The sequence below is a fragment of the Chionomys nivalis genome, chromosome 16 (assembly GCF_950005125.1).
Source record: "Chionomys nivalis chromosome 16, mChiNiv1.1, whole genome shotgun sequence".
Classification (NCBI taxonomy): Eukaryota; Metazoa; Chordata; class Mammalia; order Rodentia; family Cricetidae; genus Chionomys; species Chionomys nivalis.
Window position 1 is genome coordinate 54,835,046 of NC_080101.1, and position 25,842 is coordinate 54,860,887.

The 25,842-nt window shown below is 37.9% G+C and overlaps 1 protein-coding gene across 1 annotated transcript; it reads left to right on the forward strand.

Annotated features, from left to right (window-relative positions):
* The first annotated feature begins 552 nt into the window (after positions 1 to 552).
* Positions 553 to 25,842, forward strand: Hnf4g (hepatocyte nuclear factor 4 gamma). The gene is made up of 10 exons (XM_057790761.1): positions 553 to 688; positions 4,550 to 4,721; positions 8,132 to 8,226; positions 10,997 to 11,103; positions 12,617 to 12,772; positions 15,721 to 15,808; positions 19,579 to 19,731; positions 19,848 to 20,084; positions 21,399 to 21,521; positions 25,721 to 25,842. Exons 1-10 carry the CDS (start codon positions 553 to 555, stop codon positions 25,840 to 25,842), a joined length of 1,389 nt encoding a protein of 462 aa, XP_057646744.1.

Genomic DNA, 25,842 nt, shown 5'->3' on the forward strand with positions numbered 1-25,842 from the left:
TGATCGTACAAACTGTGAATCTGTTCTACTCCAAAATAAACAAAGTCGGTTTTATTGTGCACATAAAGGAAACCTGACCCTGCTAAGTGCTCAGTGTGTTAAGTGACAGGTTTCAGTATTCACTTACCTAATTGTAAAGGGAAGGTGAGTTTGACTTCTCAAAATGTGTGGTCTGTGCGTTGAAGCTCCTCATGTAGGCTATCATCCTTGACAAAAACCTGACAGCGACTAAAACCTGACAGGGATTCCTGTCTGTGTTTAACCCCTCTTTAAGTGATGTCATTTACTGGGTCCTGGAAGTCCATTTAGAAAATCATGTTAGTCTACTAAGCACTTCAATGAGGCAATTCCACGAAGCATTCCAAGATTATCACAAGGAATTGCTCTTGAATGCCATAAAAGAAAAATGAGCAGAATATGGCCTGCTGGAGGAGTTACAGTTTGACAGCCCCTCCCACAGAAGTACTGAAGTCACCCATTGACAGCTCCGGTTTGCACTCCCGGCCCGAAAGCCTACCAGTCGCCACACTCTGGGCGTGTGGAACCATTCGTATGTGCGTCTCTCAGCCGATGATGAGGGTGTCAGAGCCGATGCTGGACATGGACATGGGAAACTACAGCGAAGTTTTGGATCCAACTTACACAACTTTGGAGTTTGACACTATGCAGATTCTCTATAATTCCAATGGTGAGTTCATGCACTCATATGGAAGAGAAACCAGCCTCAGAGGAGAAGGAAGTGGCGCTCCTTGAGGGGCTGGCTTAGCTTCATTGCTGGGGAATTCAAGAGATGGTTTTAAGGCTACAAACCTGAGGCTTTGTGCAGCATCACACAATTTCAGATCATGTTGTCGTAGCTGTGTACGATGAGAGGTAGAACAGCTTGTATCTGTGTTATAGAGTTACCTCAGAACTCTGTGTAGGACAGCTGGGGTAAGAAGCACAGTTTCGAGGGCTATTATATTTGTTGTACGTCATAGTAATAAGTAATTTGACAGATTGGTCTTGGAAGTACATTTTCTATGCAGTGTTTAAAGTGGCTTATGGGCATCTTTACATAGGATGCCGGGGAGTTTCCTGGGTCCCTGTTCCTCTCATCATTTCTGGACTCCACGGATGGTGATGAGAAACTACACTTAAAATGACTGTGCAGTCGCTTCTCTGGCCACAGATAGAAAAGAAATAAAGGTTTATATTATAACCCCAGGTGGCAGGCTAATATTTAGCTTCGCAGAGCTCTTAGCATTTATCTACTGTAACATTTTAACTTTAAATGCGACATGGATTGTTTGGGGTTGGGTCTTTATGTAATACCGTTTACTAGTTACTCTGCATGTATTGCTTTTTCTAAGGAGAACACTTACCCAAATAGGTTGGAACTGCTAGAAGTTACAATTCTGTATGCTATAGAAGATGTGTGCACTTGTGTTTGTGTCTGTGTGTCTCTGTGTATGCTTGTATAGCTCAGGGCTTAGGAATCATCTTATGATCATCTTAATAGTCTACTGAACTGTCAACTTCACTTACATTTTCAATAAGCAAGAACTTTATAGTGGGGAGATGTTTAAAAACTGAAAAACTCAGTTCTCTAATTTAACACAAATACATAGTGAAGCTGTAGTATAATTCTTAGAAAGGTACAGTTTTGATAAAAGTCAGTCAGTTAACTATCTATTACAGTAGAATCAGAGTTTTAAATAACAGACCACAGATTTTCATGTTAGGTATAGATGTACTCTCTCTCTCTCTCTATGTATGTATATACACAGTGTAGATATATATATATATATATATATATATATATATATATATATATATATATAGTATTGATCAGCTTATACTAAAATAATTCATATTCATAGCTACTTCTACAATAGTATCTAATTTGTTTGTAGCAACATTGCCAACTGCATGTAAATATTGTGGTAATTTGAAGCCAGAGTTAAATTTGTTTTTAATATTTCAATGTGATCCAAGAGTACAGATGATTTCAGATACTTCTTTTTAAAATATTTTTTATTATTTAAAGCAATATTTAAGTTTAACTATGTTTTGATGATATTCTTCCTCTCTCTCAAATCTGTCCAACCCTACTCTCCTCCCTACCCGCCTAACTTTAAATTCTTTCTCAAAGAGCAAAAACCCAATATAACAATAAAATCCTCAAAACCAAGAAAGAAAGAAACAAACAAAAAAACAGCACCCAGAAAAAAACAATACAATATGACAACGACAAACCCAGCAAACTCTAACCAAATGAAAGCACAAAAAAGCCAAGAGAGTCCCTCATATAGGTCAGCTGCTCTTGAACATGAAGCCTTCCTTCGAGTGTTTGACATACCTGATAGACCTCCTCTCTAGTGGAGAAACCTGATTCACCTTCTCCCAGCTCAGTTGTTAACCTTTACACTAGTGACAAGTTCTCATTTATTCTTTTTTTAAAAAATAACAAAATAAAACATAATAAGATAAAACAAAACGATCATATTGAAGTTGGATAAGGCAAACCAACAAAAGGAAAGGAGCCTAAGGCACATGAATCAGAGATACACTTATTTGCACACTCAGGAATGCCATAAAACATTAAAGTGGAAGGCATACTATTTATGGACGAGGTGTAGATCTGTGAAGGCCCTGTGCGTGCTGACTCAGTCTCTGTGAGTTCATATGAGCCTTGCTTACTTGATTCAGAGGAATCTGTTTTCCTGACGTCTTGCATTCTCTCTGGCTCTTACTCTCTTTCCACCTTCACTACTGAGAGATTCCCTGAGCTCTGAGAGAAGGGATTTGATGGACACATTCCATTCAGGGATGAATAATAGCCCAAGGCCTCTCACTTCCAGTATAATATCTCACTGTGATTTCAGACAATAAAGTATTGCTAATATCTTATTAATGTTATAAAAATTTTCTAATATTTATATTCTACATTTTGTGATGTCACATGATTAATTTTCAGTATATTTTTATAAAATTTTCTTTTACCTTTATGAAATTGCCTATCACAACATTTATCTATTCAAAAGCATTGTGTATTCTTAAGTAGAATACGAATAGTATTACATAATGTATGTAATTAGTATTTGCCAACTTTTAAATTTAGTGATAGAGTAATTGCTTATTATTATACCTGTATTATGTATCCAGTTTATTTTTAATAATATTTTAAAGTTGAATCTATGGTTTTATGATTACTAGATTACTAGGTACTGTAGTACCTTGTATATTTCAATGTCTTTGAGTTCATTGGAGTTCATTAAGTATTTTCAACAAGACGAATTCATTAAAGAGTATTTATATATGATACACACACAACACACTATATATATACTGTCTTTTCTTTTCAAACTGTTCAATGTTCCACTCTAGCTAGGCACAGTTCTAGGAGGTGGGAAGAGTAGGATGAGCAAACCGGATGAGTTCTCTGACATCATGATGTTGGTGTTCTGTGTAACAATGGACATGAGCCAATCCAATGATAATGTAACTTAAAATAATAGTAGTTTGTGGAACTCTAGGCTCTTCTTGAAAGACAGGTGGGAGCTGACTTTGAATTAGTAAGGAAGATTCATACTAAATGGGGGAAGTGATCAGACCCCTTAAACTTAGCTTACATCCAGGCTTGGAAAAGTCCAGGAAACTATTAACAGTACAGTTGACGAAATCAGGATTCAAAGAACACAAAAAGTAGCAGGGATGTAGAGCAGGGCACAGAATGGAAGCTATGAAAGATGGTGGGAAGAAGTCAAACAGGGCCGGAGTAGGGGACTTCAGTGTGCAGGTCATTTGGGGTCATTGTGCAATATTTGGCTTTCTGCTTTGTAATGAGAAGTCATAGCGGTATTGGATGAACAAAGGTTACATGAAGTGACTGTTGCAAAATAAGGAGGATATCTTCCTTACAGATGTTAGTAAGTAAAATACTTAGAAATCTATTCTAATAACCCTTGGAAAGGATGATAGTACTGGATAAAATGAGACTACGTTGAAGGAGAAAAATGGAATAAATAATTATCTTAAATATGGGATCCCAGTAAGTAAGTGGTGATCAGAATTCCCAAAGGCACCTATCTGTGCCTATCTGTGTGGTAAAACTGTGGGCATTTATGAAGGGGACTGAATTAGGCAGAGACTCATTTAGTAGGGGATTGGAAATCCAAGTTCTCTTTTCAACTATTATGCTTGCTAGGTTTCAAAAGGAAACTTTGGCATAGGTTCTTAAGTCTTTAATGCTGTCTTCTGTGGTGCTATCTATGATATAACAGGGCATAAATCAAATCTGAGGATTTTTCTTTCATACAGTTGATATTGGATATCATGAGATTGCATGAGCTTCCTTTGAGAAAGGTGGTAGTTAGGGGATTGAGCCTAATGGTAAGCCAAAATTGAATGAGCAGAAGTGTGAGACAGAAGCCTGAGAAGGAGGCTTGCAGCACTTTAAGGAAAGCACCAGAAAGGTACCCCGTCAGGCAAAGCCTGACTTCCAGGTAAGCAGTAGGGCACTGTGCTATTGCCAACTGCACTAACTCTTCTCATCTTACTTCAACAGACAGTTCTGCCCCAGAGACCACAAGTATGAATACCAACGACAGTGGTGTCAACTGTCTATGTGCCATCTGTGGGGACAGAGCAACAGGAAAGCATTACGGAGCATCCAGCTGTGATGGCTGCAAGGGATTTTTCAGGCGCAGCATTCGGAAAAGTCACGTTTATTCCTGCAGGTATCGGAGCGCTTGTTTTTTGCAAAGTTTTCTTCATTAGTGTCTAAAGATGCCATGAGGATGTCAGGAAAGTAAATTGAGCTCTTCCATGTCTCCGTAACTCTGAACAAAACTGCCAAGCTTCAAGAGTGTGTGACTGTATGTGCAGTTCACGTCCACACCAGTAGTTCCATGCTATGAACAATTTGAAACCTGTAAATGTGTATAAAGATATTCATATACCTACCACCCAGTTTAGAGCAATATAGTTGAAGCTTCCAGTGGACACCTCCCTGGCCATTTTGTCATTCTCTTCAGTGTTACAGGGGCAACTACCATCAAGAATTTAGTGCTAATCTTTTCCTTGTGTCTCTTTATTGTTTTATCACATGTTCATATGCCACTAAACAGTTTTTAAACCTGTTTAAGAAGATTCTTAAGGTGTGTAGATTGATTTTTTAATTTTTCTTTCAGGTTCAATACATCCTTGATCTTTAAGAACAAAATTATAAAATTACAGATGATCTTGTAATTTACAACTCAAAGGGTGAAATTTGATTTTCACTTCAAACTACTTCTCATGTTAAATTTTTCATAATTGACAGTGTTTTGCCTAAATCTTATTTAATTACTTGATATGTCCATACATTCCTACTAGTCTTTTTGATATTACCCAGTCAATATCATAGACCAGTTTAAGTATTTATCCTGAATGATTTCTACAATAATTCTTGAATATATATTGTTTAGTTTGAGCTTGAGCTTTTGACACAACTCACTGATTTTAACATAAGAAAAACTATGTTAAGTAGAAAAAAATAAATAAGTATGTTTTTGTTCTCTCAGTAATAGACATTATCACTTATTGTCATTGCTACTGTTTGGTTGGAATGGAGATTAAATTTGGGTCCCTCCACATGCTAGCCAAGTTGTCTACATTTCCAGTTCTGCGATGCGGTTCTAAAAATAAGTTGGGCGTTTGAGAATTACCAGTCTGGTAACATTTGACTTTTCAAGGTGTAATAAAAGTTAATACATAACTCCACTAATATTCACCTGGTGTTGTCGTGTAATATTTGCAGGGGAGTTTGATGTAAGTTTATAAAAACATAAATCATCCACTTTTGAAATCTGACCAAGAAAAGAACATTTAGATGGTATTGTGTTTGTACACATGGGCATTTCATAGCTAAACATGAATCATCTCCTCCACCAAACACATCTTCACTATGGTTACCTGACACACATAGAGTTCTTCATGTTAGCATCTAAGGAATAAAGCAGCGTAGAGGTTCCATGGTTTGGAGTCATGTGCACCTTTAAAAGTAAAACACATCTCTATGAAAAGTGATGGTTCTGACAGTAGAATCTGATGACTTGCATATTTCCTGTATGGGGCAAGTAGGGAAGAATAGCTCCCAGGAAAGTTTCTGAGGTTTGCTAGTGCCCCAGGAGTAGGGTAGGTGGGACTTTTGATCCTTCTCACCATGTGTGCTGTCAGCCGGCTAAGCGCCTTCACAGATTTTGTTATCAAGCAAGCTCTGTGATCTCTTTTTTAATCGTTATTATATAGATGCAAATTAAGACACTATAATGTCTCTTTAGTAAAGTTTGCTTGCCTCAAATGCATCCCATTTCTTAGACTGATAAATTTTAATTGGCTTTAACAGTCCTGTGATGCTGAAGCTGGCCTTTTCCTTCTAAAGTACTTAAATCTTCTACTTCAATACGGTACATAGAATGTTTTCTATAGCATTTGTTAACATTTCTGTGTCCCTGTTACACTGCAATTTCTTTTGATGGAAAATGTAGGCAGCATTCATATATTCTGTACCTACATCAAGATCTTGAATGTGTTCGGAGCTTAGTAACATATGTTTCTTTTGTTGTTGTTGTTTAATTGATGTTAACTAAATGTATTCTCCTTATGATTTTTGGTCATTTGACTTCCTCCTTTGAGACTCTTCATCCCAATATATGTGTGTGTGTGTGTGTTTATGTGTGTGTGTGCCTCATCTTTTATTACTCTGATAGCACAGCTTACATGTAGCCTTATTCTTACCCAACATTAAATTTTTGCCCACGAATTTTTGTTTTTTGCTGCCCACGTCTTTTAATAGGTCACAAAACACATTATGCTTTCCTCACCATTTACTAATCATCTGTAAGAAATGAGGCAACAGCATCACATGTAACCAGGAATTTAGAATTTAGCATAGACAGAATTGTGTGACTGCTGCTGTCATCAGTCAAGAGCAGCATTTAAGTATGCTGTTAAGAAGTCCCTATTAGGGTATCCTCCAGGTTCATCAACTCTATGGCAATGTGAGGAAACTGTTACTCTGCTTTCTGTTTCTATAGATTTGTCCTCTTTGGATACCACGTTAATGAACCATGCACTATGGGCCTTTGGTATCACATTTATTGGACGTGTTTTCAAGGTTCATCAACAGTATAGCACGTCTGTTGGTGCTTCATTCTTACTTACTAACAGATACTACTGTTCGATTGTCTAGGATTTTTATCTGTTCAGAACTCTAACATTTTCCTCACTAAAAGTGTTACTTTCTGGGTATGGTGGCACATGCCTTTAATCCCAGCACTCAGGAGGCAGAGGCAGGCAGATCTCTGTGAGTTCGAGGCCAGCCTGGTCTACAGAGCAAGTTCCAGTACAGGCTCCAAAGCTACATAGAGACATCCTGTCTTGAAAAAACACACAAAAAAAGCTACGGTAGACATAGATTTTTTTTCCATTTTTTTTTGGGGGGGGGGTATGTACAATAGCCCGGAATTGCTGTGTCTTATGTGTAGTCCTTTATTTATCTTTTTGAAAGACCACTAAGCATTCTTCCAAAACAGCAGAAACATTTAATATTCTATCCCACAGTGTCTAAGCTTTCAATATTTTTTTTTACATCTTCATCTACTAATGTACCACCTCCATCCTTGGTTTTTTGATAGAGAATAAACTGATATCATTAAGAAGTTACATTCTCAGTGCAGTTCTTACTTGAAGTCATTTAAAACTCATAGAAAAAAGCATTTAAAGAGAAAAACCACATAATTGTAAAAGCTCTGAATCACTATACATTGTCCACTGTTCTGAAATTGTTTAGCAATAAACACCAAAAATTTATACGACAAAGATTTTAAAGCTGGGTTTGACTTTTGTGACTCATAATTATGTACACCAACCCAAAATGATGTAGTCATTCAGTTTTATGTTAGTATGAAGACTGTTTAAGAGGTGAGTTGTGTGTTATCATGTATGTGCTGACCATGAGACATTCAGTTCCTTAGAGAATTACTTTTCTATATGCTTTATAGTGAGCCTGATTTGCCTGTACTTACTTAAAGTCTCATTGTTTGCAGATGTGATTTCTTTGATAAATGGTGGTTTTCTGTGAGCTAATGTGTGCTTCCTGCTACAGGTTCAGTCGCCAATGTGTTGTTGACAAGGATAAAAGGAATCAATGCAGATACTGTCGATTACGAAAGTGTTTTAGAGCAGGAATGAAGAAAGAAGGTAATAGTAACAATAATGATGATGATTAACATCATTGATGAAAATTGATAACAATGTGCAAGAATTCTCAATAATCACATCACCTACTTATAAGCTCTGATTTCCCTCAATATATTAATGGGAAATCTGTCAGAGTTCCTCGAGGTAAAGAATTTAGCCAGTAGTGCAGTGAGTAAGTGGTAGAACTAGTGTTTGTCTGCTCTGTTTCTGACCCCACTCACTACATAGCCAAAAATCTATGGATCTTAAAATCTGAAGACTAAAGCTATGAATGTATTGCATACACAGTTTTCATTCTTAGTAACAACTGGGTATATTTACTTATCTCATGAACATCACCTACATATTTTTATACATTCCTCCATTTAAAAATATCCGTGGAGATTGTTGTTTCCCAAATACTGTTCCAGGTACTGAGATTTGAATTTTGAACTTGATAGACAAAATAATCCTCCATCTTGAAAATTTTATATTCTATTCAATAGCAGAAGCAGTGCAGATATTGTTTAAATATGTGTTGATTTATTTTCATCAGGATAAGTCATCTCATTCTATCTTTCCAATTCTGATATGTTTAGAGATGAGAGTGTTACACATCCCCAACATCTGGTAGACTTAGCAGCTGTAAGAGTTTTTGCCTATAGTTTATTGAGTGCCTCTGTCTGTCACATGCAAAGAGCTATTTTCCACAAGTGTATTACAAACTTAAAAATAAAGTTAAATCTAATCATGATGCTGTAGAAGTAAGAAACATAAGGAATCCATCTCAGACATAGCTCTTTTTCTCTTAACTCAATAATTTAAAATAATGGAAATTTTGTTAGCTGTTATTATGTTGCTAAACTTAAAAGAATATTACAAAAGTAAAGTTCACTAAATTAAAGAGGTAATTTCTCCTTTAACAAGTGACATAGCTAATGTCCTAAGAGCTACATTAGGTAGTTCAAAGAAATAATTGCACAATTTATCAAATATCCTTTTGACTTATTACCTCCTACCAATCTTTACCTTATAAATTATAAACAATATCAAGCCTACATTTCCCTTTTGAGTCTTACAATTTATGAAATAAAATTACCTTTGAAAATCGTGAAATTACATCTTTTAATGTTCATAAAATGATGTGTTTTGATTTTAATAAATAGATTGAGAAGTAACTTTTGAGTTTCAAAACTGATGCCTCTCACTCTTCAATAAACAGAAAAAACATATCAAATTAATTAAGTGGAAACAGAAATGTGGATTCATGTAAAACTTGAGAGCAGTAAATATTTTGTTAATGTTTATGATATATTTAAGCATTTTTAAAGTTTGATTATATGAATGAAATTTAGAAAAGCAGAGAGATGTCTTAGTTTTCATGTCTTATGTGTATTTCCACATAAATAAAAAATAATTTTAAAAAATGAGCTATTAGTATGATTTTTTATATAAAATGTTAAATTTTTGATCGAACATAATGATGTCTCTTTTAGACAAACGTCCACTAATTTTGTCTGCTAACTTAACAGGGTCATTAGCTGCTACTTTTAGGTCTCTGTGACATTGATGTAGAAATTGTTGAATTTCTCTGTTGGAAAAAACTTTGGTGGTTTGATATCATCTTCTTCCTTCCTTCCTTCCTTCCTTCCTTCCTTCCTTCCTTCCTTCCTTCCTTCCTTCCTTCCTTCCTTCCTTCCTTCCTTCTTTTCTGTTTTTTGGTTTTGGTTTTTCAAGACAAGATTTCTCTGTGTGTCTTTGGAGTTTGTCCTGGAACTTGCTCTGTAGGCCAGGCTGGACTTTAACTCACAGAGATCCACCTGCCTCTGCCTCCCGAGTATTGGGATTAAAGATGTGCACCACTACTGCCCAGCCAATATCAACATATTTCTAACAGAATTAATTAGAGAATTGATTGACCTAAATAACTGAGGGACTATAGGTTTTTTTTCTTTTGTCTTTGGTTAATGGAAGTTCATTTTATGTCCTTATTTTTGAAATTTAACTTTGATATCTGACATTTTTATTTGAGTATTTATGCAAATTTATGGGGTCATGCTTCCTTTTTTCCCCTTATGCTTAAAAATTCAGTTTTCAATTATAGTTTTGGACATGTGCATATTTATTCTTTTCTCTATGAATCATGGAAACAGGTCTACCTCTCTCAGACCATTTTATATGATGTAAGGAATGATTTAATATTTTTGAGAAGCGGGTATTCAGGTCTCTTTCTTCTAGAGGGATACCTCAAATTGTGCATTGATTTCTGAAGCGAATATCTGTAAACATTGCTTTATAAAAGGTCACCGATTTGCTTAAGCCATCTTAACTAAAATAAATTTACTCTCCATTATGTTAGGTGTTTTATGGTTAAAAGAAATTGGAATTTCAGAAACTATGACTCACTCACTTCTGATAGTGACTTATCTTTGACCTGGCCAACCTGGCAGGCGATGTTCCTTCTCTAGCTACCTTACAGCTTTAACTGGGAGAGAATAAGAAGCCATCTTATTAAAAACACAGAATTTCAAAAGTGAGTGACCCAAAAGTTCGCAGCATACAAGCCATCACGAAATCCAAGCGACTCTCTTTTATGGGTCCTGGTGACAAACTTGCCTGTTCCTACTTTTGAAAGTAGTTCAAGAAGAGAAAAAAAAAGGCAGTCTTACTTTTTACATTTTGCCTTTTGAAAGACCATGTCTGAACTTCTGTAATTTTCCTTATTCCTAGCTGTATATCCTAGCCCATATTAGAGATCCAACTAATAGTATTTGTAATTTTTTTTCCTTAGCTGTGCAAAATGAACGCGACAGAATAAGTACCAGAAGAAGTACATTTGATGGCAGCAACATTCCTTCCATAAACACTCTGGCACAAGCTGAAGTTCGGTCTCGCCAGGTACCCACCACACCTCAGCATTGGCTCTGTTCAATAGAATCCAATGTCTGCTGATGCAAAGTGCTGTAATCTGAGCTCACTGTTTTGGGCTCAGTGCTAAAGTTAACCTAGACAGACTCAGACACATCACTTTGAATATAGTAGAATTGTTGACTTAGCTTTGAATTTTGTTGAGCAAGACCCTATCTTTAAATTGTTTGATTCTTTATTTATGAGGCTGAGTAAAAATAAAACACAATGCTCTAATGACAATATTTTAGTCTAGTTGAATGTGTGAAATCAACTGCTCTAATTTTGAAGGACTTTGCCGACAGAACTTTTTTTTTTTAATTTATGTCTGAATTCAAAAAGTCAACTCACTACCTCCTTAAGGAAGAGGTGTTTTTATGAGATTTAAAGGTAGAATTCTCAAAATGGGGAAGAAAGTAAATCATTATTTTCAAATTTTAGAATAAGAATATCAGGTGTAAAGTTAAAGTGGTAAGTCACCCATTTTACATATAAAAACCAACCATTTAGGGGTCTGTCATATAATCTTTTGAAGAGAGTATATTTTATCATTGCCTTTATTGGAAATGTTCAGGGTGTTTGTCCATGACAAAGCAAATTATGAAATAGCTAAGTAGTTAATCAGGTCCTGTAAGGAGGCAGTGAGTCTACTTTCATTCTTGATAACACCGGGGTAATATGATGAGGCTGACATCCCATTATCATCACTATTACTTGCAGATTACTTGATGATCCAATAAAGCATTTAGAAACTGACTTGAAGGGGAACGGTGAGGAAACATCTCAGTTCACATGACAAAAACACGCATATGTACACACACGTACGCGTGTAAACTTATGGTTAATATTAATTTTACAAAACTTTGATTAGGTAGGTTGCCTTCTCTTGAGACAGCATTTTAAAGTATTTGTATTTTCATACAGTTGAAAGTCATGTGCAATTAAAAATGATTATCATTATGTGTCAAGCATTTCACCATTGCCTAGTCAAAAGGTTGTTTCTTAATTTTATTTTTATGGCCTTATGTTTAATGTAGTGTCATAAATATTTCTAGTTTCTTCCCTAAATATTTCCCACATTTTATAAATTTTATTCACTAGCTATTTTCATAAAAATCGACAAATTAAAGAAGGACTTACTTAATGAGAATGTGAGTTTTAATTAAAAATAAAATCACAGTATTTTTTCTTGTGGTCACTATCAATTTCCTTAGATAACCAGGCTGAGCTACCAAATTCCTGAAAAAGCCTAACCTGGTTTATAGATTTAGTATTTAAAATAAAATTATGCTCTCAGAGTGTGGATTTATATACACATATTTTCAATTTAACTTTAAGCCAAGAAGGATTTTATTTTTCAAATTAAAGATGTTTAATATATATAAAAGTACTATGATAATGATAATTTTTTGTCCATGCTTTTTACTTTATAAATATAGGAGAAGGTTAACTGGCTATCCAGTAGTTTCAATGATGACTGAATGCAGTGTTCTGTTAACCTTAGATCTCAGCCCCAAGCCCCAGTGCAAGTGCTGACATAAACCTGAAGAGAATTGCAAGCATCAGTGATGTCTGTGAGTCTATGAAGCAGCAGCTCCTGGTCTTGGTGGAATGGGCCAAGTATATCCCTGCCTTCTGCGAGCTGCCCTTGGATGACCAGGTATGACTTAGAAGAAACCATGGCTCCCTTAGAAAGTGCTTTGGATAGTTGCTAAGCTTTTGTCTTTGATTTATATTTCTAGTTTAGTATATTAAACAGTGGGTGAACTGTTTTTTGAGTCAAACATGGGTCTTTCCCTCATCTTTTCACCTCCCCATTCCATCAAGAGACAGGGATTGTCTGGTGTCTATTGTCAGGCTCTGATAACAACATTGATTGGTTAAGAGTTGATCAAGTAATTGTCTGCAGTCTTGGGGTTTAAATATTACATGAGAAAGAAGGATAAATAACAAATAACCACATTCGTGCGGTTTTCTGGCTGTTGGAGAAGTAAATGTTTGTAAGTTAGAGGAAGGATGTGGTGTGCTGTACTGTCTTTAGTTTCCTGAAGGTCCATCATTAGAGTCTTCAGAAATGCCTGGGAACTCCTTGGCAGAAACCAAACAGGATATATCGGGGTCTTTGTGGATCATGTATATAATTAGCATGTCAGGTTTTTCTCTCATTTTATCAGTTTTGCTCTGGCACTTATTGTATTGAAATAGAGGTGTGGCACGGCACCCACAGAGCTGAATTCTACAAAGAAAAGCAAAATAAGATATAATCTTCTTTCCTAACATATGCATTTTTAAACTTGGTATATTTATATTAAGAAATTTAATTAATAATTAGAAACTTGGATTTCCTAATTAACATTTAAGGATTTGTTTGGATTCGAGTCACTTTGAACTTTTCTTTCTAAAGAGTGTATACCTTTTCATAGATGAAAATGGTCTTAAAATCTCTATTTCTTTCACACTGAAAGAGTTAACCAAACCAAGAGTTTAAGCCAGTGTGTGTGTATACATCCTCTGATCAATGCAGTCACTGACACAGAAAACTGTAACAAATGTAAGAAAAACCAAAAGTGATTGTGTAAAAATCAAGAAAGAGGCAAATAGTCACACACCAGGACGGAGCAGGACCGTCAGAGGAAGGCAGCAGTTAAAGTTCTAAGAAGGCATTTTACTTGGTGACAGGAAAAAGTTCCATGAAAACTGAAATCACTCTTGCAGTGTTTTGTAACTCCCTTCCTGGAGTGAGTCACAGTTATGGACATGTCGTAAAGATAGCTTGGCTCATGAGATTATGCCAGAGTGAATGATGCTAAATTGCTAAAACCTGCCAGTCTCACCCCAAGCAATATAAGTAGAGCTGTGTTATTTATCAGCTTTATATTTTTATTATCTTTCGTTTTAAAAAATCCTGCTGACTTATATATAAAGACAATGGTTGAAATATTGGGAAATTGGAGACCAGTAACTAGTTTAAAAGTCTTTGTTTACAGCTCATTAATATTAACAACATAATGTTAGTGGTTATGGTTAGTGAATGTTATCTGTGAGGCACTGGGAAATGAACTCTCAAATGTATGATCAATTATGCTGTTCCATTTAATTCCTTTAGGAGCTCTGTGGGGTAGGTGTTATCTCCATTTTACAGTTCCTGAAACTGGACCTCAGATCAGTTTATCCCATCCATAAATCCACGAGATGACTATTTATTAGGAAACTACTGGTTTCAGTTAGGTGCTGAGGGGATCCTGCAGTAAAAGTGCAGATTGCTTCACTGGTCTCATAAACCTTGTGGTCTATTCAGGAGAGATTGACAATAAAAAAAAAATATGCACAAGTTATGAGTAAGTTGACTCTAGGTGGGGATAAGTTCTATGAAATTCCATAAAATGGAGCAGGATGCATTGAAGGATGAGCAGGGCTGGGATGGAAGGACTTAGAGGTGGGAATCCGAGAAGACATCCCCCAAGAACAGAATGGCAGGGACCAAGGTCGAGGAGAAGAATCCTGAGTGCATGCACACTGCGCTCAAAGGTTCTCAGGCAGGTGGAGCAGCGTGAACAGTGAGTGCTGGGTGATAAGGTAGGGCCAGGGCAGGAGGCAGAGGAGGGAATGTCTGCTCACCTCGTGTCACCTCTGAGGCCACAACTGAGAGATCTGGATTTGCTTTCCAGAACAATATGAAGCCACTGGAAAGTTTACTGCCGAGGTGTTGTATTGATTGAGCTTCTCATATACACATATGAGAAGATGAGTCAGCTGGGGAAGTAATAGAGAAGCTAAAAACAACCACTGAGTTTGCTGGCGTGGTCCAGGAAACAAGTGACAGCCTGGACCAGGGTGGAAATCACAGAGAAGAAAAGCAGTGGATGGAATGGGTTTACACTTTAATCAGCATCATTGAATAATTTGAATGGAGAACACTCCAAATGGCCTTCTGTTCAGATGCAAACAATCCCATCTGGATAACGGCACCATTTATTACTGCACAGGGGACAGAGGAGAAGCAGTTGCTTGGGATGAGCTACACTAATCTTGTTTCCTTTGGTGGCTCAGCACACAGCTGAGTGTAAGAATGAAGCTCTGTCCGATGCTCACCGCTGCAAATCCTAGAAACAGGCAGGAGCCAATCAGCTTCCCTTTGTCTTTGCAAGCCTATGGTTTGCTTTCGTTTATATAATTTATTTTTTTTTGCAGGAAATCATGTTTGTACATATTTGTACATAATTCTCAGGGCTACATTTGGTAATATATTTATATATGAAAACAAAGGAAATCCAAACCTATTAGTAAATGTATGTTGGGTTAAACAGGAATACAAGGTGCAGGCCATCAAGCTGGGCTGTGAAGAAAAGTCTGCTCCATTCTGCTTGCCTTAAAAACAGAAGATCCGTTTTTCTCTGCTACCCCAGAGTAACTGTTTCTGAGGTGCTAAGAGCAAAACCTAGAAAACCTCATCATTTTAAGTATGTATGAATATTGTATGCTAGGGAAAAAAAAGGCAGAAAAGGAGGCAGGCATAAGGAACACTGTGAGTTAATCAGACTCACCTTGTACTGTCTTTTAATCATTGTATTTTATAATTAATTGTTAAACTTCAAAACTTTCCTTAAGGTGGCCCTGTTGAGAGCTCACGCAGGAGAACACTTACTGCTTGGAGCTACAAAGAGATCCATGATGTATAAAGATGTTTTGCTTTTGGGTAAGATTTTTTTAAAGAAGAAATTATGCCTATTTTCTAGATATGATTTGTGGGCTCTCTTCTGCATGTACAAAGCACACACTGGTGCTCTGTTTTAGAAGTGTGTGCTGTTTCTTCTGTCCTCCCTCAGCTCTATTGTAGGGTGTGGTATGTGTGCATATGTGTGTGTGCTCGTGCTTGTGTTTGTGTGTGTGTGTGGTGCCTTGGGCCATCAGAGAACAATTTTGTGTATCCCAGAAATGGAATCAGGTCCTCCTGCTTGGATGAAACCATCTTTACTCACTGGGCAGTCTTGCTGGCCCTACTTCTCTTTGTTTTGATTGAATGTAAGTTCAGAATACTGTGAAATGATGGGGAGAAATTGAAATTTTAAAATGTGATAGAGATTTTGCTCCATAATCTTGATGCTGACTTGTTTAAGAAATAACTATTTAGATGTCCAATTATTGAATCCCCACGTCTTTTCATGCTCTATCAGAGACTGCTTAGTAGGCTAGTTTATACTCTTTTAAGGAACATATTTCTTCCTATGATCTTGTCGTTCACAATACACTATAATGTAATTGTATTAAAAAGGGCGGGCAATGTCTGAAAACTACTGGTATGTAGAATTGTAAGAATTGTAAGCAAAGTAGAACAGAGGTTGGGCGGTGGTGGCGCATGCCTTTAATCCCAGCACTAGGGAGTCAGAGGTAGGTGGGTCTCTGTGAGTTTGAGGTCAGACTGGTCTACAGAGCTAATTCCAGGGCAGCCAGGGCTGTTACACCAGAGAAACACTGTCTCAAAAAAAAAAAAAAAAAAAACTGGAAAAAAAAAAAAAAACGTAGAAGAGAGTGCAAAGGGTGAAAAGACACAAGAAGACTCGGCGTTCTCCCTGGAGACTGTCTCAGTCCTGTCCTGCTAACTGAAAAGATTAGCTTCTGAGTGACATTTTGGTCCCAAATGTAAATGAATGGGACGCGATGTAAGAGTGCTAAGTATTTATTGAACATATACACTTATTAAATGTTCTGCTTTAAGTGCATTGTGCTAACATACACTCTCTCACTTATTCACTGAAGTAAAACTCTGCTATCATGCTCATTCTGCAAGGAAGGAATAGAGGAAGGGAATGTTTTGATCATGATGGAACGTCAGGCAGCCAAGACCTAGAATTCTAAACCATGATGGGGACAATAGAATGTGCCGTAGACCTCAGCTAAACATGTTGGTTGCATTTCTACCAAACACTGTGAATTCTGTTCTTTCTGTAAATCTTTTTATAATATAACCTGGAAAACAAGCCTGTTATACCTCATTTTTCATTGTTTTTTCATTAATAACTAGATCAACTGTTTTCACATGACAGAATAAGATATTCACAAAGATAACTATATACAATGATAGGTATGTTCAGTTTGTGTGGCTGTGGTAATCATCTCTCTTTCCGTGTATGTGTATATACGAGCATTACAATTGCACACTTTAAATATATACGATATTTTAGTCCCTCATACATCAAGAAGCTGACATTGGATCTGGGAGAAAGGTTAGCACTTCAGTGTTTGGATACTTTGTGACATACAGAACGTTGGAAAAATACCTGAAACAATCAACTTCAAAGAAGGAATGGTGAAGCCAGGTATTGGTGGCTCACATCTTTAACCCCAGCACTCAGGAGCTAGAGGCAGGCACAACTTTGAGTTCAAGGCCAGCATGGTCTCCAGAACAAGTTCCAGGATGGTCACACTACCCAAAGAAACCCTGTCTTGAAAACCCAACCGTCCAAACAAACAAAGGTGAAATGTTTATGTGGCTCCCAGTTCCAGAGGTTTCTGTTTATAGGTGTTTGGCCTTGTTGCTCTAGACCGGGGACAGCACAGAACACTGTGGAAGGCATATTCTGCAGAGGACACTGTTCATATTAAAAAGAGAGAGAAATATAGTGTACATATACTCCCTTCAAAAGGACACTTTGAGGACTGGAGAGATGGCTCAGGGGTTGAGCATTAACTGTTCTTCCAGAGGACCAGAGTTTGATTCCTGGTACCCACAAGGTAGTTCACAACCATCTGTTCAAGGTGACCTGACATCCCTTTCCAGCTTCTGTGGGTACCCAGCACATATGTGTTGCACAGAGAGACATGGACGCCAAATACCTGTGCAGGGGGAAAAAATTAAATTATAAAAGGGCATATCTTCAGTGAACTAAGCCCTTCCCTTCCATGAGGGCCTCAGTTTTAAAGGCTTCACTATTTCCCAGAGATGCTGTAAGTTGCAGTTCAAAAATTCATTGCATAAGCCTTTGGGAGCTATCCAAGATCCAAATAATAATGGTCACCTTTACCTACAGTGGGATAATTAAAAATATATCTTTTTATATAGTACCAGGATATGTTTATTTTAAAAACTGTGATAAATATGTACCATATTATAGCCAGAGAATGTCTAATATAGAAAGATTTGGAGGGGTTAGCTGTTCTGCTCTATCACATTTCCCAACTCCCTTGAACTCAGTTCAATCAATTGGCCAAGTCACCTCTATGTAAAGAAACTAAGTGTCTTAGATAGGATTTCTATTACTGTGATAACACGGACCAGAACCTATTTGAGGAGGGAAGCGTGTACTTTGCCTTCACTTCCACATGACTTCCTTCGTCATTGAAGGACGTCAGGGCAGGAGCTCAAGCAGAGCAGGGGCCTAGATGCAGGAGCAGAGTCAGAGGCCATAAGGGATGCTGCCGATTGACGCGCTTCCCATGGCTTGCTCAGTCTGCTCTGTTACAGAACCCAAGACCACCAGTTCAGAAATGGCACCACCCACAGTGGGCTGGGCCCTCCCATTTCAGTCACTAAAATACCCAACGGGTTTGCCTACAGCCAGATCGTATGGAGGAGTTTTTCAATTGAGGTTCCTTCTGTTCAGTTAACTCTAGCCTGAGTCAAAGTGAAATTAAAATCAGGTGGCACAATAAGGAAGAAGAGCCTGGGGTGATAGCTGAGGGGGGTCAAGTTCTTCCCACATAATGGTGAAGAACTGAGTACAAATCCCCAAGACCTATGTAACATCAGGTGCTATGACGTGCATCTGTAGGCCCAGGACTTCTATTGGGAGAGGGCAGGCAAACGAGGTAGGTTCCCGGAATGCTCACGGGCCCACTAGCCGGGCATACAACATGGAGCAACAAAGATATACTGGATTAAACAAGGTGGAAAGTGAGGGTGTCCTATGACTTCTATGCATTGGCTGCCCTCCCACACAAATAAAAGAAGAACAAACCCAAAAAAACGGAGTATACTGTCTGTGAGGCAACTCATGACAACACCCGTGCTAATTCTTCTCCCACACTTAAGCTTGTTTAAACTGCATCTGATCCGTTCTTACTCTAAGAGCACCAAAGCATGCTGGCTTTAATCCACTGTTAGCAAGGAGGATTCTTTAGGATTTGTGTTCAGCTCGTTAAGGAGCGAGGCACTAATAGAGGCCTGACACAGAGGAAGGCTAATCATTACCAGTCGATTCGCCCCTGTCAATTATTAGCTGGTTATGAGTCTGTACTTTTTGTTATCACCAGTGAAGGAGGCTGTTAAAACGCACACGGGCACATTATCGTTATCGATTCTCTCTGAGCGTTCTGATGTTCTCGCCTGACGAAGTCAGTGCCCCGGGAAGGTGCAACACCTAACACAGTCCATGCCGCAGGGCACCATTTCGAACAACAATACTTAAAAAGGCGAACAGCGTCCAACAGTCCAGTAGAGAAGGTGGTTAATTCTTCATTTTCTTCCAGGAAACAACTACGTCATTCACCGTAACAGCTGTGAAGTCGAAGTCAGCCGTGTGGCTAACCGGGTCCTCGATGAGCTCGTTAGACCATTCCAAGAGATCCAGATAGATGACAATGAGTATGCGTGCTTGAAGGCCATTGTGTTCTTTGACCCAGGTGTGTTTTCAAAACTTTGCAAATTAGTAGCATGATACATAAAGGATCCTTCCCCACCTTATAGAGTCTTCGTTCTGCCGGCCTCCTAAGCATGCCTGTGTCTGTTCCCTCACCAGATGCAAAGGGCCTGAGCGACCCCGTGAAGATTAAGAACATGCGGTTCCAGGTCCAGATCAGCCTGGAGGATTACATCAACGACAGGCAGTATGACTCCCGGGGCAGGTTCGGGGAGCTGCTCTTGCTGTTGCCCACCCTGCAGAGCATCACCTGGCAGATGATCGAGCAAATTCAGTTCGTCAAACTGTTTGGCATGGTCAAAATTGACAACCTCCTCCAGGAGATGTTGCTGGGCGGTGAGTGCACTGTCGCACTTTCTTTCTTTTTTTTTTTTTAACATTTTTTTTATTCTTTTTTAATTAAAATTTCCACCTGCTCCCCGTTTCCCATTTCCCTCCCCTCCTCCCAAATATTGCCCCCTCCCCCCACTCCCCTCTCCCTATCCCCACTCCTCTTCTCCTCCCCCCACCCCATTCCCCCTCCTTCTCGACACTGAAGAGTAGTCCAAATTCTCTGCCCTGCGGGAAGACGAAGGTCTTCTATCTATGTCCAGGAAGGTGAGCGTCTAAACAGGCTAAGCTCCCACAAAGCCAGTTCATGTATTAGGATCGAAACCTAGTGCCATTGACCTTGGCTTCTCATCAGCCTTCATTGTCCGCCATGCTCTTATCGCTTGGCTTTACTGCCCATGCGCAAGAGCAGAGTGCCTCTTTATTTCCTTTGGCCTAGAGTTACTTCATTAGTTCGAGGTTCCTATTCCTCCCTACATTGGTCTTCTAACAGGGCAAACAAAAATCTAGTTTGCTACACTTAGAAAGTTTACACTATGTGAGGTAGACAAAGGATCTTGAATAGATTACGATGCCTGTTCTCCCCAGCCCTTGGCATCACTTGTGGGCCCCGCCTCTTTGACTTCAATTCTCAGACTCTTCCATGTGTGCTAGCTAGAATGCATTCCCCACTTTGAGGGCTTTGAGAAGTATGGATTTTTTTTTGTCTTTCACTTCCTTAAAAGTCTAAAAACAAAGAAATTGCTGCTTAACCCATATACGAATCAAATGACTGAAAAATGAACACTTTGCCCCTGAAGGAATTAACTGACATAAACTCCTAGAAGAAGAAAATGCTACTTCAGGATTGCAATGAATGTCAGGAATAAGTTAAGGAATCAATATTTTATGTTCTGATTTAGATTAAATTTCCTTGGAAAGTCACTATATCTATTTTTAGTTTTCTGCTACTTAATGTGTTCTTAATGTTATCTTTCTGAAATAAAAGTTGTTCATGCCATTAGGGTGAATCCAAATACTATAAACTCGAGGTAAGTGATTCTTGGAATTGCTTTAGCAACAGGCAGGAATCCTAATGATTCCAGGAAACAGCACACGAGGTCCATTATTAATACTCAATATTATGATATAGCATTTATTTCTCCAATGCACCATGAAAGCGGACATTGTTTTTAACATGGGGGTAGCGCTCTGCATTTGTTTCTGAATTTTTCCAAACGTACTTTGCAAATAGTAGCATTTAAACTATCATTGGAAACGTGCATCAAGGTGAAGCCACAGTAAATGTCACTAATACAAGCCCTTTTATGTCTTTCGTAGGTGCTGCCAATGATGGAAGCCATCTCCATCACCCAATGCACCCCCATTTGTCTCAGGATCCACTAACTGGGCAAACGATACTTTTAGGCCCCATGTCCACATTGGTTCATACAGACCAAATCTGTAAGTATCTGAAGAAATCTCCAGCTGTAATCTCTTAACTTTAGTTATTTGGGGAAATTATAACTTAGGATAAGAAACTCTCAGTTCCCAGGAACTACAGATCTTAGATGGGATTTCCTCCACTGTAGTTAGATTTATGAGACTTAAATACTCAGGTCATTACTTACTCTCTCGAGGTATGAGTTCGAATCCCAAACTGAAAATGTAAAAACTTAATTTTTTTCTATTCTATAAGTCTGGGCAACATAAAATATACAGATAGTGTCTGCCTTGGTGTTAGTGTAGAGCCATACAAATAGCTATTAAATGGAAACTAAACCAAAAAATTGTAATAAACAATATGGTTGCTCATGATCTGTAAAACTGATAAAATTCCAAAAGCTCTTAACTACAGATAGAAAATGTATTAAGAAATTGAAAAAATAAACATGATATAAGGGATCAGAAACAGTGAGAGGTAACACCATATAATTTTGTTGTTAAAAACATAACAGACTAGTTTGAGTGTTCCTTGCTGCCTTAACACGTTAGAAGGACTCACCTTTCTAGGGTTTGTGGGACTGGGGAGAATGGAGCCTGTAAGTGAGGTGAATTAAAATATGTGATAGCCAACTTTACACAAAGTCTGGGAGATTTTATACTGTGAGGGTTAAAAAAGGTCACCTAAGTAAAGTTCTCCTGAGTTCAAACTGATACAATCACAAGGACAAGACACATGTGGCAAAAACACATTTTCCCATACAAAGAATAAAAGTTTAAATATTGAATTGAATAACAATAACAAGCAATAGTGAGTACCCCGAAATAAATTCATTCCCATCTTCTCCACCCAGACGAGCACAAAACACATTCTAAAGACAATTGCTTGTTTTGAAGAAGCTGAAGTCACAAGAGTCTTGTATTGTTTTCTTGGAGTATTCTTAGTCACTCAGGGTTCTCCTCAGAGGACTTCCATCCTGGACTGTGTCCTGATAGAAAGGAAACATTTTGCGTGGATGGTGGTCAGTTTTACCCTTTCAGAAGCTTGAACCAACTTTTCGCATCCTGTCTTCTCCATGTTCAATGTCCCAATGTAGCTGTGCAAATTTGTTCATTAGGACTTTTTTTCTTTGCTGATTTCACTTCCATTGCTTTTTTTTTTTAAAAAAAAAATCAAAGTTTTTCTCCCTTACATAGACAAGTATTCCTTCCTAAGTTCCTGGATGCATGTTTATAGCCTTGAACAGCAGTAATATCTGCAGAGCTGTTTCTGCTATCATCCCGTGTAGACTTGAATTTCAATTTCCAGCATATCGTTTATTATTTCTTAGTTGCTTATCATTGCTGTTTGTTGTAATAGGAGCGGCAGCGCTGCGTCCCCGGCACCCGGCCGCCTGCATGGCTAGCTTATGCCCCGAAATAATTACACGGAAACTGTATTCTTTTAATCACTGCCTGGCCCATTAGTTCCAGTCTCTTATTGGCTAGCTCTTACATATTGATCTAACCCATTTCTAATATTCTGTGTAGTACCACGAGCTGACTTACCAGGAAAGATCTTAACCTGCGTCTGTCTGGAGTGGGAGAATCATGGCGACTCCCTCACTCGGCTTCTTTCTCCCAGCATTCTGTCTGTTTACTCCACCCACCTAAGGGCTGGCCTATAAAAAGGGCGTAGGCAGTTTCTTTATTAATTAACCAATGAAAGCAACAGATTAATACAAGACCCACCTCCATCAGCTGTTGGTCAGTTCTTTCAATTATCCAGTTTCATAAATGGTTACCAGAGATCATTATTGTGATGACAAGAAAGAAGACAACCATATGCTCTGGCCTTGCCTAAGCTAAACAAACGATGTCAGTGGCCCATCATAGACAGAGATGCATTGTGATCAGCGGCTGATCACAACCGCATCTGTTATTTAGGAAGTGGTTTCTAGATGGATGATTGAGACTAAGTTTTGTTTATGCAGGTATTCGTGAGTGATTTTAAACCATGTTGTTAAAAGAGTAGTGCATTTTACCTAAGCTATGGTAACTACAATTACAGCAAATAATAATTGTGCAAAATGAGGCTACTTAAAAAATTACTTAGTATTCGAAAAACTGTTAAGTGTTATAAGTTGTTGGTGGCCATGTTAACCACACATTGGTATAGGTTTAACGTTATTCTGGGGATAAAGATTCTATTTAACATGGCATCTAGATTGACTGGTTAATCATCTGTGAATCAATGTTCATCACTATGGCGGAAACTAAGAGGGACTGACTGACTGCTCACCAGAAAATATTGGTTTTGGTACCTGGTTTCAGTGCTTTCATGATGTGCTTGCTACATTCCCCCCACTGCAGGGAGAATGACCAGACAACTTTAGACAGGGCTTAGTGCAGTGGAGCTTCTCCTTTCAAGGCAGCCAAGAAGCAGAGAATGAAAGAGAGGAATGGGGCATGCACAAACCACTTTCCAGAGGCATTCCCCAAAGATCTACATCCAGCTGAAGTTTCCACCACTCCCAAGGCACCACCAATTTGAGGCTAAGCCATTCATATGTGGTCTGAGATAAATGCCTTATATTAAAACATAAAACAATGCTTAAGAATCTATACCTATTAATCAAAAATTTACTTTTCATCTCTTTTCTTTTGATATCAAACCAGGTAATGCACTTCACTGGCTTTTGTTATAGTGATAAAATTTTATGCACATTTGCATTGCCAACTGAACATAAAATAGTCTTTAATAACTATTTATAATTTTGGTGCACCCACATGGCCCATGGTAATTTCACATTTTTGGAGTTCCACTTGACTGGCTTGTAAAGGAAAGCTTGAGCTTGCTCGTGCTTGCTTGGAACTGTTTGTATTTTATGCAAAGCGAGACGTTAAACATCAGCTAAAAGAAATCAGTGGTTTTTTGATCTTTATAGAAGATCCCTAAAATTTAAAACTGCTTTATTTGTCAAGAAATAATTTGAGTAGAAAGTTTCTGTATTTCTATTCAAACAAGCCACATTACAGAGAGACATACATAGATCTAATCTACATGGGAAGTAGAAAAAGACAAGATCTCTAAAGTAAATTGGGAGCATGAGGACCTTAGGAGATGGTTGAAGGGGAGGGGAGAGAGAGGGAGGGGAGCAGAGAAAAATGTAGAGCTTAATAAAAATTTTAAAAAAGTGCTGCTTTTTGCGGGGCGGTGGTGACACATGCCTTTATTCCTAGCACTTGGGAGGCAGAGACAGTTGGATCTCTGTGAGTTCAAGGCCAGCCTGGTCAACAAGAGCTAGTTTCAGGATAGGCTCCAAAGCTATAGAGAAACCTGTCTCGGGAAAGATTTTTGAAGTAATTGCTAATCCATACTTAGCAATAATATAAGGTATTAAAGAATAGCAGCCATAAGGAGATTGTTTTTGTTTTTATATGTATTCTTTAAAAACTGAAAAATCTATGACGTTTGTAATATGAGCAAACATTTAATACTAGTTATATCAAATATTTTGTTTTTTACAGTTAAAGGATATCATAGATTTTATTTTACAATATACTAAAATTCCATGATAGGAGGGAATACATTGCTACTCAATAAAGTATTCAAACTACATTTCAAAAAAATTTTCAATTCAATTTTTTATATTCAATTACTTTCTATTCGATTATGCAGGTTTGCTCTTAGCATTGAAGGGGAAGGAACAGGCCAGCTCAATTGTAATAGAATTGTATAGCAACAAACTAGCGTGCTCCAGAGGTTATGGGCTGCGGCTTAGATTTCAAAACTCTTGTAAAGCAACTGAACTTTAATTTTTAGATCATCTAAAATGTATAGAATGCAAGTCACATATATTTTCATATTATACATATCTTTACTAGAGATGTTATGAAGATTGCTCTTTCTAATATTTGGGATAAATCAACCTTCTAATAATTGTCTTTAGTAAATTCTTTCTTCTGGGTGTGTAGGAGAACATATGAAAGCTAGGAATCATATTGAAGTAAGAACAGATTGCTTAGCATGATCGTCTCTCATTGTTTAACTCTATGTGGGAAGGGAGGATGAGCATCTCACCATTAGTGTGTCAGGGGCCTGATAATTCGTTCTAAACATCAATGCTTTACATGTGACCTTTTCTCTAAATATACTAATGCCTAGTGACATTCTGTAGGACCTTGTGCAGTGCGGCAGAGAGATGGCTAACATACACTATTCTGTGTTTCCTTTTTAGCAACCCCGGAAACCCCACTCCCTTCCCCACCCCAGGGCTCTGGTCAAGAACAGTACAAAATCACTGCAAACCAAGCATCCGTCATTTCACACCAGTCCCTCTCTAAACAAAAACAGTTGTGA

Bases quoted from the DNA above. Each gene is read 5' to 3' on its own strand.
- Hnf4g (XM_057790761.1), top strand. From the start codon at position 553: ATGTGCGTCTCTCAGCCGATGATGAGGGTGTCAGAGCCGATGCTGGAC. The intron at 4,722-8,131 runs GTATCGGAGCGC...TTCCTGCTACAG, and splicing joins AGTCACGTTTATTCCTGCAG to GTTCAGTCGCCAATGTGTTG. The intron at 21,522-25,720 runs GTAAGTATCTGA...TTTCCTTTTTAG, and splicing joins GGTTCATACAGACCAAATCT to CAACCCCGGAAACCCCACTC.